Consider the following 13,930-nt stretch of genomic DNA (forward strand, 5'->3'; position numbering starts at 1 on the left):
GTATAATTTTAACACCATTTCGTCCACTTGTGGTTTAAAGATGTCCCAAGTATATTTCCCTTCTGGAGGTGATATTATATCCACTAATCTAAAGAAATACTTTGTAGTGCACCATATTAACATTTTAATGATAGACTACCTAGTATATGCAAGCGGAGATTAACTGAACCTTTCGACGGCAGATATGACGTTTGGGGAAAACTCAAGTTCAGGATAAATCTCGGTGTTATGTTCAGCGGCGTAACCGATATTTTCAACCTGGTACTAGTAAGTTGCCGTAGGCTGATTGCGCTTTCATTACTTCGTTTTCCGTTTTAACTGACTTTACTTCGTAAATTATAATTGTGGTTTACTACAAAAAAAATGTTTCAAGTCAAGAAAATCAACAAAGGAAGTTACGGTATACCTCAAATTTCCAAGCATAAGTATAGATACGTCATCAGCCTCTAGGGCATGCTCTCTCTCTCTCTCTCTCTCTCTCTCTCTCTCTCTCTCTCTCTCTCTCTCTCTCTCTCTCTTGATTCCCGGGTCAGCTTTGCACTTTATTCAAAATTTAATTTTGGCTTAAATACAGGTATATTTATTTACGTAGAAGCCACAGGACACAGATAACGTACGTAAGTTTGCGCTCAAATTTTAAGGGACTATGAACATACTAGTATACGTCGTAAAATAAATTATACTCGTCAAATTATATGCGAGTGAATAATATAAATGAACATGACACTCAATCCAGACCTACATCCAACGTAACAATTTGACTAAATTAGTATAATTTGCTTTAAGAAGCGAGAAATATAACAATTCTGATTGCAAGCAATATTTATCATACGTGAAACGATATTTTAAACAGAGGGACGTGGCTGGTTGACTTAAGACTTCCCACCACACGTCCTGAAGCGACCAATCGTGAGGTTTCTGTGAGTTTTTCCGCTATGGAACACCCGAGAGCTACAAGGGGTTTCAGTTCGAAGTTTTCCTCCTCAGGGTCAACATGTCCTTGTCTCCTGCCACCTGGCCGAGTCGACCGAAACCGTCTTCGGATAGAGGACTATCGAGTGTTTTCGTATAGTAGCTGAATATTCTCGCGAACTTTACATTGTGTTATTATGAAATTATAACTCGATTCGCCAGCGTTTACGTAGGTTGAAATTATTCAGCTAAACAAACAGAAGTTTCAGGTGGATTAAAATGATTATTGTTAGTTATCTGTGATGTTAACTGTAGCCGTTTGCCGTTTTTAGTTGTTAGTGCATATGTGGTATTTGGTTTAAAAGCGCTAACGGTTAAGCCGTGGACTACGTTTACGTGATTTTTGCAGAAATGTAGATATAGTTTGTTTGGGGGGGAAGGGGGGGATCCGTGTTGATTCATCAATCATTACGTGGTAGAACAGCCACTAAAATAACTTCCAGGAAAAGAGTGGAAGATATATATGTATGAGAAGGATTTCGTATTGGGGATGGGAGAGAGGTATGGTTTTTGCAATTTGTGGAAGGGTATAGTCTCCCATGTAAGTGTGTGTGTCTTTCCACTAAAAACTTATACATTCCGAAGGACAGATATTACATTAAGCACTTCTTCCTTTCCTTGGTGAGACCCCAATCCACCCAGGGTAGACAGAGTTTTTTTGGGGGGGAGGGATTAACCTTTTTAAAAACTCTTAGAAAGTTATATTTTGAAGAGAATAATCTCGGGAAAAACAATAGAACCTGACCTTCAAAAACTCTTTTGTAATTTAAAAAAATGTATTTCGTTTTCAGCCATTCCGTTGCATCGAGATTTTAAACGGGACTTTAATCTAAAATATTTGGGAGTACGTAATGCCGAACCAAAGCAACCTGGTGTTACACGTCCTGATATTGGCTTTTTGCGTGCTTTTCGTCTTGCATTACGTCATCAGACACTATGAGGACATCACGACGTGGGAGGCTTCGAAATGCGCTGATGGTAAGTCAAGAAGATGAATCCTATATTCGTATGGAACAAACCCACCATATAGGGACCATTGACCTGAAATTCAAACTTCTAAAGAATATTCTTTTTCGTCTTCTTCTTCTTCTTCTTATTATTATTATTATTATTATTATTATTTGTTAAAGATGATGGCAGCATCAGTGGAATTGATTTTATATATGGTCTTTTCAATTCTTCTTATTATTCTCTTCTCATCAGGGCTGATATTTGCTAATAGCTGGCCGATGTTCATATCTCGGTGAAAGAAATTTTTTCTAAAAATAATAATTTATTGATATGATAACAAAAGTGGTTAACAAATCTTAGTCTAAGGCGTAACGGAATTCCAACGTTTCCCAACCGTTCATCCGGTTCATTTTCAAGGAAAGGTGAGCTTGAACTGATTGAAATGGGGTCGTTCGGCGGTATTTATTGTGTCCCAGGTGCTCTGTCTGATGGGCGCTGCATTTTCATTGGCTGAACAGAGGATTAAGTCCCTGAGTCAAGCCGTCTTGCAGAGGTGGAAGCTCGCACTGCTCTTCTCGTGTGGACGCTGGAGACTGGGAGCGTAGTATTGGGAAGGTCATTGCCGATAGGACGGGGCACCTGATTGGCCCGTTCGATCGGCTCTATGGTGCTGGGCGGGCGGCGCCCTTCGTGCCACCGTCGGGAGGAGTGAGTCTCTTGGGTGGTGTTGAGGCTGGGTCTCTCCTTCCCGATGTGTAAGGGCCTCCAAGAGGCGGAGGCGACGGTGGTCTGCTGCCTTATCGATAATTCTGATATTAGGAATAATGTCATCCCTAGTTATCCTGGTATTGTGGACGTTTTTGGCATGATTATGGATGGCGCCTTCCTGAGCGTGGCAGGATATCCTCTTTCGAAAATCGCATAGTCGTCATACCAAGTAAGCGCCGGGCCATTCCCGGACAGGGCATTTGTACTGGTAGACAACGTTAGTTTTCTTGAGAGGGTCCTGCAACACGGGGCTGGATTGTTTTTCCTAATCAGGCCACTGGTCTTCTTGCTCTTGTAGTAAATTATTAGTTTCACTTTTTTTTCGCAGGGTCCGTGGGGGAGACGTTCCTTTCTATGATGGTACGAAGGGCTCGCTCGTCCTCTTTGTATTTCTTATGAAATACTCCCTTGTAAAAGAGAGTGACGTCTTCAAGGGCGGTGGGACGAGGCTCCTGCTGATACCACTTATCGATGTTTCTGCGAATGCATTTAGTGATGTCCCGGTTGGAATACCCGTTTGTTAATTAAAAACTTGGGCAACACGTTCTAATTCAGTGTGCGTGTCCTTCCACGAAGAGCAGTGTGAGAGAGCTCTCCTGAATGAAGGCTCTGATCGCAGTGCGCTTGTATCTCTCTGGACACTCGCTCTCGCCGTTCAGGCACATGCCCAGGTTTGTGGGTTTTCGTATACACCTGTGCTACGAAGCGCTCCTCTTGTTGCCCGACGAGGACGTCAAGGAAGGGGAGGCGACGGTCACGGCAATGTTTCGATGGTGAAGTTGAGTCTGCTGTGGTCGTGGAAGGCTTGTCGCAGGCGCTCTATTTCTTCCACCGTGCTGGCGCTGATGAAAGTGTCGTCAATATACCGGACGTACATAGACGGCTTCTCGATGTTGGCGAATACCCGACGTTCCACAGCACCCATGTAGAAGTTCGCGAAAAGTACTCCGAGGGGAGAACCCATCGCTACTCCGTCTTTCTGTGTACATGGTCCTCTGTGGGTGGAGAAAGGGGCCTTTTTTTGTACAAATTTCAAGGAGTTTTCGGAGGGGCATGCTCAGGGATGTTTAATGGGGGCGTGGAGTCGTCTCTGTATACACGATCCAGGATTATCTGGATTGTTCATCCACGGGGACGTTCGTGAAGAGGGCACTCCACGTCCCATCGATGCAATAACTCCTCCGGGGGGTGTCGTTTTTCAGTGCTTCTAAAACTCGGCAGATGACTTCAAACTGTGGTCATCTGGAACATAAGGAGTCAAAATAGTATTCAATTTCTTCGCAAGCTGGTATGTAGGAGCGGGAATTTGGCTAATAATGGGGCGTAACGGGTTCCCTGGTTTATGGGTTTTAACGTTCCGTATATGTAGCCAAGGTCGTAGTCCCCTACGATCGGCAGCAAGTGAAGGGCATTAATTGGAAGCTGCATTGACAGTCTCAATAATCCTATTAGCCTCACGTTTAATGTCATCTACCGGCCGGGTTCTTGGTGATTCTCTGGAATTTGCTGCTGTCTGCCGTATCTCATCCAACTTGTGGTGGTATTCTTCAGTGCGGATGAGTACAAACGCAGCGGTTTTATCGGCCCGACGGACGGTGACATCCTCTTTCGCTCGGAGTTCTTTGGCAGCTTCCCTCAGGCGCCTGTCGATCACATCACTCTTGTAATCACCGCGTTCCGTGAGGGCCTCGGCCAAGAGGAGGAGGGGCTGCAGGGCGTCCGTAGTACGTTATGGTGCCTTGATCTTCATGCTTGTGTATGGTGTCCAGCAGGTACTCGATCTCAAGGCGTTTCTCCATGGCCTCGGTCGGGTGGAGAAATGGCAATTGAGTCCCATACGTAGAATTCTGTCTTGTTCGGCGGTAGGTACGTAGTCGGTCAGGTTAATGTATTCTTCTCTCTTCTGCGGGAGCCGTAGTTTTCCTCCGTGAGGGCGACCAGCTTCCTAGTTATCGTCCTCATTCTCTTTTCGGCATCCTTCTCTTCTAGGCGGTGCAGGCATTCCATGATGGGCGGTGGGGTGAGCCCGTTCTTGGGTGGAATCATCGTCTCTGTTGGCCGTTCCATAATTAGCATCGCCTTCCCGACACTCGGATGTGCTGCTACAGGGTTCCTGCTGTTACTGCGACGGAGGTTGTCCCACTCGGTGTGCAAGTTCTTCATCTCATCCTGGAGAGCGACTCTGTCTCGTTCCTTCGCCGAAGTTGACGTTGAAGCAGGGTCCTCCTGAAGCTCCTAGTGCCCGGTCTTCCTGTGCAGATGGGTCATGTAGCCGTAGAGTAGTATATGAAGGTAGGAGACCCTCTCTCAAACATGTTTTGTTAAAGATGATGGCAGCATCAGGTGGAATTGATTTTATATATGGTCTTTTCAATTCTTCTTATTATTCTCTTCTCATCAGGCTGATATTTGCTAATAGCTGGCCGATGTTCATATCTCGTGAAAGAAATGTTTTCTAAAAATAATAATTTTATTGATATGATAACAAAAGTGGTTAACAAATCTTAGTCTAAGGGCGTAACGGAATTCCAACGTTTCCAACGTATCATCGGTTCATTTTCAAGGAAAGGTGAGCTTGAACTGATTGAAAATTGGGTCGTTCGGCGGTATTTATTGTGTCCCAGGTGCTCTGTCTGAACGGCGAGAGCGAGTGTCCAGAGAGATACAAGCGCACTGCGATCAGCGCCTTCATCAGGAGAGCTCTCTCACACTGCTCTTCGTGGAAGGACACGCACACTGAATTAGAACGTGTTGCCCAAGTTTTAATTACAACGGGTATTCCAACCGGGACATCACTAAATGCATTCGCAGAAACATCGATAAGTGGTATCAGCAGGAGCCTCGTCCCACCGCCCTTGAAGACGTCACTCTCTTTTACAAGGGAGTATTTTCATAAGAAATACAAAGAGGACGAGCGAGCCCTTCGTACCATCATAGAAAGGAACGTCTCCCCCACGGACCCTGCGAAAAAAGTGAAACTAATAATTTACTACAAGAGCAAGAAGACCAGTGGCCTGATTAGGAAAAACAATCCAGTCCCCCGTGTTGCAGGACCCTCTCAAGAAAACTAACGTTGTCTACCAGTACAAATGCCCTGTCCGGGAATGCCCCGGCGCTTACATTGGTATGACGACTATGCGATTCGAAGAGGATATCCTGCCACGCTCAGGAAGGCGCCATCCATAATCATGCCAAAAACGTCCACAATACCAGGATAACTAGGAATGACATTATTCCTAATATCAGAATTATCGATAAGGCAGCAGACCACAATCGCCTCTGCCTCTTGAAGGCCCTACACATCGGGAAGGAGAGACCCAGCCTCAACAACCACCACCAAAGAGACTTCACTCCTCCCGACGGTGGCACGAAGGGCGCCGCCCGCCAGCACCATAGAGCCGATCGAACCGGGCCAATCAGGTGCCCCCGTCTATCGGCAATGCCTTCCCAATACTACGCTCCCACCATCTCCAGCGTCCGCACGAGAAGAGCAGTGTGAGCTTCCACCTCTGCAAGACGGCTTGACTCAGGGACTTAATCCTCTGTTCAGCCAGAAAATGCAGCGCCCATCAGACAGAGCACCTGGGACACAATAAATACCGCCGAACGACCCCATTTCAATCAGTTCAAGCTCACCTTTCCTTGAAAATGAACCGATGATACGGTTGGAAACGTTGGAATTCCGTTACGCCCTTAGACTAAGATTTGTTAACCACTTTTGTTATCATATCAATAAATTATTATTTTTAGAAAACATTTCTTTCACCGAGATATGAACATCGGCCAGCTATTAGCAAATATCAGCCCTGATGAGAAGAGAATAATAAGAAGAATTGAAAAGACCATATATAAAATCAATTCCACTGATGCTGCCATCATCTTTAACAAAACATGTTTGAGAGAGGGTCTCCTACCTTCATATATTATTATTATTATTATTATTATTATTATTATTATTATTATTATTACTACTACTACTACTACTACTACTACTTCTCAGGAGAGGAGATGAACCCTAGTCATATGGAGCAAGCCCACCATATAGGAGCCATTGACCTGAAATTCAAAGTTCTATACCTATAGACTATAATAATAATAAAATTAATAATAATAATAATATTATTATTATTATTATTATTATTATTATTATTTTCTCTCTCTCTATCACAGTCCTCTAATTCGAATGGGTGGTATTTATAGTGTGGGGTTCCGGGTTGCATCCTGCCTCCTTAGGAGTCCATCACTCTTCTTACTATGTGCACCGTTTCAAGGATCATACTCTTCTGCATGAGTCCTGGAGCTACTTCAGCCTCTAGTTTTTCCAGATTCTTTTTAAGGGATCTTGGGATCGTGCCTAGTGTTCCTATGATTATGGGTACAATTTCCACTGGAATATCCCATATCCTTCTTATTTCTATTTTTAGGTCTTGATACTTATTCATTTTTCCCTTTCTTTCTCTTCAACTCTTGTGTCCCATGGTATTGCGACATCAATGAGTGATACTTTCTTCTTGATTTTGTCAATCAACGTCACGTCTGTTCTATTTGCACGTATCACCCTATCTGTTCTGATACCATAGTCCCAGAGGATCGTTGCCTGATCGTTTTCTATCACTCCTTCAGGTTGGTGTTCGTACCACTTATCACTGCAAGGTAGCTGATGTTTCTTGCACAGGCTCCAGTGGAGGGCTTTTGCTACTGAATCATGCCTCTTTTTGTACTGGTTCTGTGCAAGTGCCGGGCATTCGCTTGCTATGTGGTTTATGGTTTCATTTTTCGTATTGCACTTCCTACATATGGGAGAGATGTTATTTCCATCTATCGTTCTTTGGACATATCTGGTTCTTAGGGCCTGATCTTGTGCCGCTGTTATCATTCCTTCACTTTCCTTCTTGAGCTCTCCCCTCTGTAGCCATTTCCACGTGTCATCGCTGGCTAGTTCTTTAGTCTATCTCATGTATTGTCCGTGCATTGGTTTGTCATGCCATTCCTCTGTTCTGCTTGTCTTTCTCCTGTCTCTGTATATTTCTGGGTCTTCGTCTACTTTTATCAGTCCTTCTTCCCAAGCACTCTTGAGCCACTCGTCTTCACTGGTTTTCAGATATTGCCCCAGTGCTCTGTTCTCGATGTTGACGCAGCCTCTATGCTTAGTAGTCCCCTCCCTCCTTCCTTTCGTGTTATGTATAGTCTGTCCGTATTTGCTCTTGGGTGTAGTGCTTTGTGAATTGTCATATGTTTCCTCGTTTTTTGGTCTATGCTGCGGAGTTCTGCCTTCGTCCATTCCACCATTCCTGCGCTGTATCTGATTACTGGCACTGCCCATGTGTTTATGGCTTTTATCATATTTCAGTCTCAGCATATATTCTTTCCTGATCGTATCCTTCATCTCTTGATGTTTTATATCCCCTCCTTCCATTATTCCCAGGTATTTGTATCCCGTCTCATCTATGTGTTTGGTGTTGTTCCCATCCGGTAGCTTTATCCCTTCAGTCCTTGTTATTTTGCTCTTTTGTATGTTGACTAAGGCGCATTTTTCTATTCCAAACTCCATCCTGATGTCCCCAGATACAATCCTTATAGTCTGGATTATGGTATATATTTCCTTGATGTTCTTACCATACAGCTTGATGTCGTCCATGAACATCAGATGGTTAATTCTGTTGCCTCTTTTCTTGATTTGGTACCCAGCATCCATCTTCTGCAGTACTTTTGTCATGGGAATCATGGCTACTACGAAGAGTAGTGGGGACAGTGCGTCGCCCTAGAAGATCCCTCTCCTGATATTTACCTCTGCTAGTCTTATTCCAGAGCTTGTAAGTATTGTATTCCAATTGCGCATTGTATTTTTGAGGAAGCTGATGGTGTTTTCCTCTGCCCCATATATTTTCAGGCATTCTATTAGCCATGTGTGTGGTATCATGTCGAAGGCTTTCTTATAGTCTATCCATGCCATGCTTAGGTTGGTTTTCCTTCTCTTACTGTTCTTCATTACCATTTTGTCTATCAGGAGCTGGTCTTTTGTGCCCCTACACTTCCTTCTGCAGCCTTATTATTATTATTATTATTATTATTATTATTATTATTATTATTATTATTATTATTATTATTATTATTATTATTATATTCAGAAGATGAGCCCTATTCATATGGAACAAGCCCACCACAGGGGCCACTGACTTGAAATTCAAGCTTCCAAAGAATATGGTGTTCATTTGAAGGAAGCTTTATGTGACTGAAATACGTAAGCAATTCCAGTGTATGTCTGTTCGTCTGGTGAAATGTTGAAGTTTTCTGATAAATGGCCTATTTGTCCCATGTTAGTTCTACATAACTAAAATGTCTTTAATGTCAGGTGTTTAAACTTACAAGTCCGCACTGTTTCTGTCAGCTCTCAGATCTTATAAACTACTGAGGCTAGAGGGCTGCAAACTGGTACGTTGATCATCCACCCTCCAGTCATCAAATATACCAAATTGCAGCCCTCTAGCCTCAGTGGTTTTTCATTTTATTTAAGCTAAAAGTTAGCCATAATCGTGCATGACAGAGGCCCATAGTGCATTTTTACTGTACTTGTTTATAAATTGATTATGAACAACAAAAAACTATAAAAAAAAAATTTTTATGTTGCTGACGCCTCCTTTCTTCTGCTTTTTCAAACTCCAGAATGCTTAGAAAGGTACTTTTCTGGTCCTCCGAGGACCATAAAGGACCCAGATGTCATAAGCCTGGTGAAGGACCGGTATCTAGACCCACCGCCCTCCGATCCGGATACGACGCCTTACGACATATACCGGCCGGTCTGGAGGAAGCTGGTCGACTGGTACAAAGTCCAAGAGAACCTGAGGGAGATTTGGAAGGACCGGGTAAGGGTGTGTCCCCCCAGAAGGGAAATTCCAGACGCCCCCTTAGTGGGGCTTGCCATCCCTCCCCCAGTTTAAGAACCACTGATATAACATATAATCCATAGAGCTATTTTCCTCACCCAGTAAATGTGTGTAAACATTACCTTAATACACTATACTTATAGGGATACTCGCTATTCTGTCAATCTACTTATCACTTTATATACCTTTTCATCCTCCTTTTCTTGTCAGCCTAATTCCTAGTCGGGGTCGCTGTTTTCCTAATACTCACTAACAGCTCATTTGATCATCTGTTTAACAGAGGTTTTAAGAACGAATGCCCTCCCTGCTTCCACCCTGCCCTACCTGTGGTTGGGAAATGTTAGACTATAATTTTTATCTGTCCCCAAAATTTAGGCCTAACCTCCCCTAATAGGAAAGTTTAGACTTTTACTTGTCCCAAAATTTAGGCCTAAACTCTGTTAACGGGAAATTTTAAACTTTAAATTTTATCTGTTCCAAAATATAGGCCTAACTTCTCTTAATGGTAAAGTTTAGACTAACTTTTATGTTCCCAAAATTTAGGTCTAAACTCTCTTAATGGGAAATTTTAGACTATAATTTTTATGTTCCAAAATATAGGCCTAACGCTTTTACTTGCTCCAAAATTTAGGCCTAACCTCTCTTAATGGGAAATTTTAGACTAACTTATCTGTTCCAAAATATAGGCCTAAATTTTGGACTAACTTTTATCTATCCCCAAAATATAGGCCTAACCTCGTTTTAATGGGAAATTTTACACTAACTTTTATGTCCCAAAAAATTTAAGCCTAACCTCCCTTAATGGGAAATTTTAGACTATAACTTCTATCTGTCCCCAAAATTCAAATCCAGGCACCAGGGACCTTCGTGGAAGTCGGGGCCGCCGACGGCGAATTCATGAGCCAGACGTTGATGCTGGAACGCAACCACGGCTGGGAAGGGCTGCTCATCGAGCCGGACCCGAGGTCCTACAAGATTCTGAGAGAGCGAAAGCGGAACGCCTGGACGACGCCCCTCTGCGTCCATCTGGATCTGATAAGCAGCGTGAGTTTTGGGAGCACTGTCATTTATAAATCTCCTGGTGATGGGAGGCTGCATTGTCATATATAAGAGAAGAACAACAATAGCGTATACATGGTTTTTTTCAGATGTGTAGCAAATTGAACGATAGTGAATACATAAGAACCCCTCTCATATCGTAAAATGAACAACGTTAATACTAATATTACAAACCTTATAATAACGCAAGGGAGAGAACAAGGTGCAAATATTACAACTATTCTAATATCACAAGAAACTCAATTAAGTTCATGACTTGCAACCTTGTAGTACAAGTCTTTTTGCACAAAGTGGAAGGCCTTTGCAGATGAATATAACTTACAGAATTATTTTACTTAATACTGCATTCCTGAGAGAGAGAGAGAGAGAGAGAGAGAGAGAGAGAGAGAGAATGTAAAATCCTGATAATTAAAGAAAAAAAACCTTCGGAACTTTCACTTTGTTTATATGATTTCCTGTGATTATTTTTAAATAAATATGTAAAATTTGATTTAACATTAAGGTTGAAAAAAAAAGGATCAATATAAAACACATTTCGTGTAATGTTTCTAGACAAATTTCATGCGGTCTTACCTACCAGCATTCTACAATAAATTCCTCCAAGAGGACTTAATCTCATTCAAAAGCGTTTCCTATTTCAGATGAAGTTTTGGCTGAGGGACCTCGAAGAGGATTTACCAGAGCATTTCCTGCAGCTGCTGATGGCTAGGAGTAAGCTAGAAACTGAGACACTGACAGGGGTAATGTATTATATATATATATCTTTGAATTTGGCTTCTTCATGGCAACTGTACCACAAATTCATCAAATGTAGAATTTTTGGATGGGGGAACCTACATACAGTTTATAATTATATACAACATTTTCAAACAGAGTTTAGGTTTAACCTGTGTGCTGATATGTAGCAAAAGACCCGTCTTGGAGATTGTTTGTTTGTTTGTATGGTGTTTTTAGAGATGGCTGAATTAACGTTGTTTGTTTGTATGGTGTTTATAGAGATGGCTGAATTAACGTTGTTTGTTTGTATGGTGTTTTTCGAAATGGCTGAATTAACGTTGTTTGTTTGTATGGTGTTTTTACAGATGGCTGAATTAACGAAATAGTCACATACCATAACTTCTTTATATTGAGTATATTTTATTTCAATATTCCTTTGTTATATCCACTCATTAGTCTCTCATTCCTTTTGTTATATCTACTCATTAGTCTCTCATTCCTTTGGTATTTCCACTCATTCCTCATCTTCATTTTCACAAGGACGAAGAGAGAGGGCGAACCATCCGCGTCAAATGCATGGCCCTCACCCCCATACTCATGGCCGCCAATATGACGTCAATAGACCTACTGGCCGTGGCGACAGGCTCAGACGGCGACGAAGTCAGGGTAAAAGATGTCCTCAGAAGTAAAGTTCTAGACGTCAAGGTAATAGAAACACTTCCTTTAACACCGTCGAATAGAAATAAGTTGATAGCAGATAACTTACAGCTACGCAGTTTGGGCCAGTTGGTACTAGGGAAAGTGGCTTCAATGTTAAAAAATATCTTCCTGTTTGATTAAGTTCTCAGCTAACAACATACTAAAACTGATACCCTTTTTTTTTTCATTTCTCTTCCAGGGTCTTCTCATCCATTTCCCAACAGGGCGCCTTTTCAGGGAGCCATACCCTGTAATACCCGGTTACATACTCGACATGGAACATTCGACTCTCATGGTCAAGCTGTACTTCAAGAGGAAGCACTGCCATCTCGTAAGTGACAAGACGTGCCGGAAGATTCATTATTTTGACGTGACTGAGGCCTGCAAAGAATATCTCTGCCTCGGTTTCCTGACTGTGTGGACACATCAGTAAGGAACTATTGTATTTTAGCAAAAATGACCAGATTTTGGGCCAACCACTCAAACTCATCTCTTTGAAGGTTTGCAATTCTGCATCTGTCTATTGTCTTCTACTCTCTCACTGCCACATCAGTATTTTCTCACGTGATTGCTACTGTCTTCAAACATGGCTTGCTTGATAGTTGTTGGATAGGGTCTAATTTAGCTCATAAAAATGTGAATTCCATCTTAGTAAATAATTGGTCATTGTCCGTACATAACGTAAAACTAGTAAGCAGTAGTTTTATATATTGGTATCCACTTATCTTAATTATCTCAACACGTAGAATTCCTTATGAAGTAGCTGTAGCCTTAGCAAGATTTTGTCTTGCTTAGAATACCATAGTATGCGTCTTCACTTGTTTGTTTCAACTGATATTGAAAGCAAATTTACTAAAGTTTCTTTGCCTAGAACCCCGAACTTTTATCATTATTTAAAAGAAAGAGTTTTGTGGCCTAGTAAATAACTCCATTCGCTGAGGAAAATCATTAGTGGAGATTCGATGAAGTTAAATCAGCGACAATAACCAAGAATGTCCTTTCATTTGGCGTTTAGTTACTTGTTCATTATGTTGCGCTAATACATCGTGGCTGCGCGTTTTAACTAAAATTGCATTCGTCATGGTAACCTAGATTCAAAGCTGAAACTTAGATCAGTCGTGGAATTCCAGGAGATTTTCCAGAAATAAAAAAATATATACTGTTGAAAATTGAAGACTATCTACACGTTCTAATAAACATCACAGGTTGTTCGAAACCCCTTGCTTTTTTCCATAACCAGTTAATGATATACGAAATGCTGATTTCCTTTTTTTATGCTATTCAGAGAATGTCAGCTTGTGACTGTTTTGATCATCGAAAGTTTGTTGCTGAAGTTTTGAAAATATCAGTTTATTTCTGTACTCTGTATCGTCTTCAGACAGGTTTAGACCATTGACAACCATGAAGTATTGTATCTCGTTAGACAGTGAAAAAAAAAAAGTTTTGTATATCACTACATAGTATAAAAAATAAAAAGAAAACTTGATATAGATTTGATTTTCCATCGGCATATAGTTATTTCTCCCCTAAATAGAGAGAAAGAGAAAAAAAGACATTACTGGCCCAACTATGATAAAATGTAAACCCTAAAAGGATGAAAGAAAAACCAATGTTATGAAGCCAAGGATTTTTTTATAATTTTGCACTTGAAATTTGAAAATGCACCACAATTATTCTGCTAGTATTATATTTTTTCTATCATAATTCATTTATACTTTTAAGACGCGTTTTCAATTCATTTAGAAAAACGAGTTTTACTGACTCGGCACAGCTAAATTGAGTTTGTTTACTGAAGTTGTTTACATGTGGTTCGGGTAACTTCCGGTTTATTTGTGATGATACCCATGATGAGGAAAATGGAGAAAATTCGGGAAACATCG

The 13,930-nt window shown here is 41.5% G+C and overlaps 1 protein-coding gene across 4 annotated transcripts in view; it reads left to right on the forward strand.

Annotated features, from left to right (window-relative positions):
- The window catches only part of LOC135197263 (uncharacterized), a 124,999-nt gene extending 111,459 nt beyond the window's left edge, over nucleotides 1-13,540 (forward strand). For 2 of the 4 annotated variants that reach the window (XM_064224364.1, XM_064224363.1), the window contains 6 exons: nucleotides 1,764-1,950; nucleotides 9,355-9,554; nucleotides 10,428-10,619; nucleotides 11,276-11,374; nucleotides 11,892-12,056; nucleotides 12,250-13,540. In XM_064224364.1, coding sequence (XP_064080434.1) covers nucleotides 1,824-1,950; nucleotides 9,355-9,554; nucleotides 10,428-10,619; nucleotides 11,276-11,374; nucleotides 11,892-12,056; nucleotides 12,250-12,483 — 1,017 coding nt within the window. In that variant the 5' untranslated portion in view covers nucleotides 1,764-1,823 and the 3' untranslated portion in view covers nucleotides 12,484-13,540. Of the gene's footprint in view, nucleotides 1-962; nucleotides 1,182-1,763; nucleotides 1,951-9,354; nucleotides 9,555-10,427; nucleotides 10,620-11,275; nucleotides 11,375-11,891; nucleotides 12,057-12,249 lie in introns of those variants that run through there. The other 2 variants (XM_064224366.1, XM_064224365.1) reach the window with 2 other exon arrangements.
- The last annotated feature ends 390 nt before the right edge of the window (nucleotides 13,541-13,930 follow it).

The sequence above is a fragment of the Macrobrachium nipponense genome, chromosome 18 (assembly GCF_015104395.2).
Source record: "Macrobrachium nipponense isolate FS-2020 chromosome 18, ASM1510439v2, whole genome shotgun sequence".
NCBI lineage: Eukaryota > Metazoa > Arthropoda > Malacostraca > Decapoda > Palaemonidae > Macrobrachium > Macrobrachium nipponense.